This window comes from Hipposideros armiger, unplaced genomic scaffold (genome assembly GCF_001890085.2).
Source record: "Hipposideros armiger isolate ML-2016 unplaced genomic scaffold, ASM189008v1 scaffold_295, whole genome shotgun sequence".
Classification (NCBI taxonomy): domain Eukaryota; kingdom Metazoa; phylum Chordata; class Mammalia; order Chiroptera; family Hipposideridae; genus Hipposideros; species Hipposideros armiger.
Window position 1 is genome coordinate 1,909,510 of NW_017731645.1, and position 3,736 is coordinate 1,913,245.

Genomic DNA, 3,736 nt, shown 5'->3' on the forward strand with positions numbered 1-3,736 from the left:
GACAGCAACTTGTCTGTTCCCCTTCCCCCAATTCCCCAGCGCTGTTCCCATCCCCCAATTCCCCAATAAAAATCTTTAAAAAACAAACAAAAAAAACCAGTTGAGTAATACTTTATATGACAGGTTTGGATCTCTACTTATTTGCAGCCAAAGAGTCAGCATTTACTGGTAGTAGAAAAATTAGGAAAGGTTTTGGTTTTTGGTGGAAGACTTCACCCCACCAAGTTGAAATTTTTCAAATAAATGAAAACAGTGATGGAAAATTGTTCTTATTCATCTCTATAAAAACTCTTCAAGAATATTCTTTACCCATAGTCTAATTTTACAGGGCCCAATTAACACAGGGTAGACATTGGTACAACAAAAAAAGGCCAGTTCTCAATCCATCAATCCAAACCTGCCAGGCCTTTCCTGTTTGTGAAAAAAAGAGAAAGAAAAAAGAGAGAGAGAAGAATGAGTAACAATAGGGTTTACATTACAGCTGCAGGACCAAAGTCTTACAGAATTATCACGTTAAGTGAGAGCTATTTTTCATATTCTAATAGCCTTAATTCAAAACAGTATAGATTTTCTCAAAGTATTACTATTCTTTAATTATCTTATGTTTCATATCCAGTGTAAATTTTTACTTTACTAAATAAAAATAAGAAAAGCTGTTAAGTGAATTTATCCAAAAGTGGGGTTGGAAGTGACTACCACATTAGTTCAAACTTTCCTATGCTTCCAGCCCTGCTATGAATCACAGTTGTTAATGACACACTATGAAAATATGTACAAATATATCTCATTCAAAGCAAATTACCACCCCAAAGTTCAAAACCCTGGAACCTAAGCATGTGCTGTAAAAGTCAAAATTCTACTAATACAGAAATCTTTTCTTATGCATCGCTTCTTCTATTGTTGATTTGCTACCTGGCTATACAGCAAAATAGCAGGCACGGTTCTGGAAAGTGTAATTCACTGGTTTTATTGCGAAAATAACACATAGGTATTACAACTAACAAGGTATAAAAGTGATATATTACCTATGATTATAAAATTTTTAAAAAGGTATAAAAAAAATCTCCCTCAAACCCGACTCCTAATGCTTTTCTTGGATTTGATCCCTGTCAAGTTTTGTGTGGATCCTTCCAGAAGTTTTTAACCATGCAAGCATGTTTAAGTATATATGTGTGTGTGATATGAGCACAAGTACAAATTTGGAACAAACACGTGAAAAAGCTCGGAGAAAAATATAAATTCCTTCTTCTATGAGATGAACACCATGGTTCATCATTTTAAGTCACACAGGAAAATCCCAGGAAAAGAATCTTTGACTTATCACCTTTTTATTCTACGTAAAAAAATCTGTTCGGTCCTTCAAGAGGGTAACAACCGCATCTGCTAACCTGCTCTGTGGAACAGTGTGCCCGCCGCCAGGGTTTTCACAAGCGACGGCTGTCAGCCGACAAGCAGCCCCGTCGCCGCCCCTGCCCAGCAGCGTGTCGGTCCCCGACACTGCGGTTCCCCTGCCCCACGGCAGCGACCCGCGGGCACCTCCCGCCTCCGGGCCCCGTGCGCTCCGCTCTGGGCTCCGCCCACTTTGGCCCCTCCGACCCCGTGTTCCGTGCCTCCCTCCTCCTCTCGCCCGCGGACCCTCCGATCGCGCCCGCCCGCCCGCTCCGGGGAGCCTGGCCGCTGGGACCTCGCCGCCGCCGTCCGTCCGCACCGAGCGGCCCCAGCCCGAGTCCGCGCGCCTCTGCGTCACCCGCGCCAGGCCCGACTCCTCGCGTCTCACGACTGGAAACGGGGCCGGCTCCGAGTCCCCGTCTCCGCTGGAGCGGGCCGCTGTCACACGGGGCTCACGCCGAGCCGAGCACCGTTTCTCTTTAACACAGCGCTGCTTCCCGTCGCCTGACACCGACACCGGCGCGTGGCTGAGGGGGAATGCGGGAGCAGGAGGCCGCCCGCCCCCTCGTTTCCACGCCGCGTGAGGAAGGTACGCGCAGAGCTGCCCGCGGCGCAAATAAGATAATCCACAGCGCGGCTCCTCCTTGGGGAGCAGCTCCCGCCCCCCCGTCCGCAGCGGGCGTCAGCTCACGCCCAAAAAGTTAAGCAAACTCGCGGTTATCTCAGTACCGGCGGCTCCTCGGGAGGCCGCACCGCCCCTCAGGCGCCTGAAACAGCCTCGACGCGACCGCCTCCCCGGGAAGGAGAGCCCGGGAGCCTCTGCCGCGCCCCCGGGCGGCCTCTGGGCCCGCGGCGGTGCTGCTGGCGGGCCGGCTCCGGGCCGACGCCCCGCGGGCTCCCAGGCACCCCGAGCCTCGGAGTGCGCATCTGTCTGCTCGGGGCCGGGGGCGACGCGGGGAGGGCGCCCGTCGGAAGGGGGTCTGCGGGAAGCCGGTGCGACCGGGCCGACGCCGAGGCGCGGACGCCCGACTCAGACAAGCGGGCGCGCCGGCGGCGGGCGGCACCCGGCCGGGGAGGGTCCCGGGGAGGCGGGCAGGTGAGCGGGCGGGGGCCGCGCGCACTCACCCAGGCCGGCAGGTCGCAGGCGCGCACCCCCAGGCGCACGGCGCGCTCCTCGTCCTCCAGCAGCGCCAGCGCGCGGCACAGGCGGGTGGCCTTGAGGCCGCGGCTCCGCCGGCACCACGCGAGCAGCGCGAGGGCCAGCAGCACCCAGCTGAAGCTCAGGCCCAGGTAGCCGAGCGCGTACACCGGCAGCAGCAGCGCGAAGCTGCGCGCCAGCTGCGCCAGCAGCCCCGTCACGTCCACGCTCAGCGCCGCTCCGGTCGGCTCGGCCCGGGTGGCGCCGGCCTCGGGGCCCGGGGCCCGGGAGTCGCTCATCGCCAGCCGCCCAGCCGCGCAGCGACTGCGTCCCGTCCCGGCCCAGGAGCCTCGGCCCGCGCGCCAGCGCCCCTCTGAGGGGACGGCGCCGTCCTTACAGCCCGCCCGCGCTTCCGCCCACGGGCGGCGCGTGACGTCAGCGCGCTGGGCGGGCGGGGGCGGGGCCGGGCGGGGCCTGGGCTTCGGTCGCGTCGCCTCGGGCGGTGGGCGGGGCCGGTGTGTGACGCAATCGCGTGGCGCTGGGCTCGGGCGCGCGCTCACGCAGGGCAGGCCCGCCTACGTCATTGCGGGGAAGCACGGCGGATCCCCTGGGGGAGTGGGCGCGTCTGTATGACGTCATTGCGCGGCGCGGTTTCTGGCCTCCAGGCGGAGGGCGGGAAGCTCGGGCTGTGAGGCGGCCGGCTTACCGGGTCTTGGCTGCGAAACGCCGCCAGGTTCGGCACAGCTCCGTCCCACGCCTGTGGGCCTAGGCGCGGCATCGGGATGGGGCGGGCTCCGGGGCCGGGCCGCCTGGGCTGCGCGGGCTACGCGGTTCCTGGAGGGCTCGTGTGGAATAAGACGTGCACGGTCCTGCGTGTTCGTTACACTTGCCAACTTTTAGGATGTTACTGCTGAATATACTTTTAAGATCTTAAACAACCACACGCTCCTGAGTGGTTCCGACACAGGTTTTGCACTCCAAATTCACCCTTTTGCAAATCAAATTCAGCCTTTTGCATATCAAATTTTTCCGCAAAAATGTGTTCGTAATCTTTGTGATTAAAAACAAATCCAATGCGGGCCGGCCGAGTGGCGCGATGGTTAAGAACTCGCTTGGTATGCCAGAGGGCCCCGGTTTGGATCCCACATATGAGGGCCAGTGACACTGCCCTCTACAGCTAAGATGCTGAACAACAGCTCCACCTGGAGC

General features: G+C 58.0%; 1 protein-coding gene across 5 annotated transcripts in view; it reads right to left on the reverse strand.

Moving 5' to 3' along the window:
- The window catches only part of ESYT2 (extended synaptotagmin 2), a 65,507-nt gene extending 62,549 nt beyond the window's left edge, over nt 1-2,958 (reverse strand). For 2 of the 5 annotated variants that reach the window (XM_019659104.1, XM_019659103.1), the window contains exon 1: nt 2,515-2,956. In XM_019659104.1, coding sequence (XP_019514649.1) covers nt 2,515-2,826 — 312 coding nt within the window. In that variant the 5' untranslated portion in view covers nt 2,827-2,956. Of the gene's footprint in view, nt 1-2,514 lie in introns of all 5 variants that reach the window. The other 3 variants (XM_019659106.1, XM_019659108.1, XM_019659105.1) reach the window with 2 other exon arrangements.
- Nucleotides 2,959-3,736: the final 778 nt, after the last annotated feature.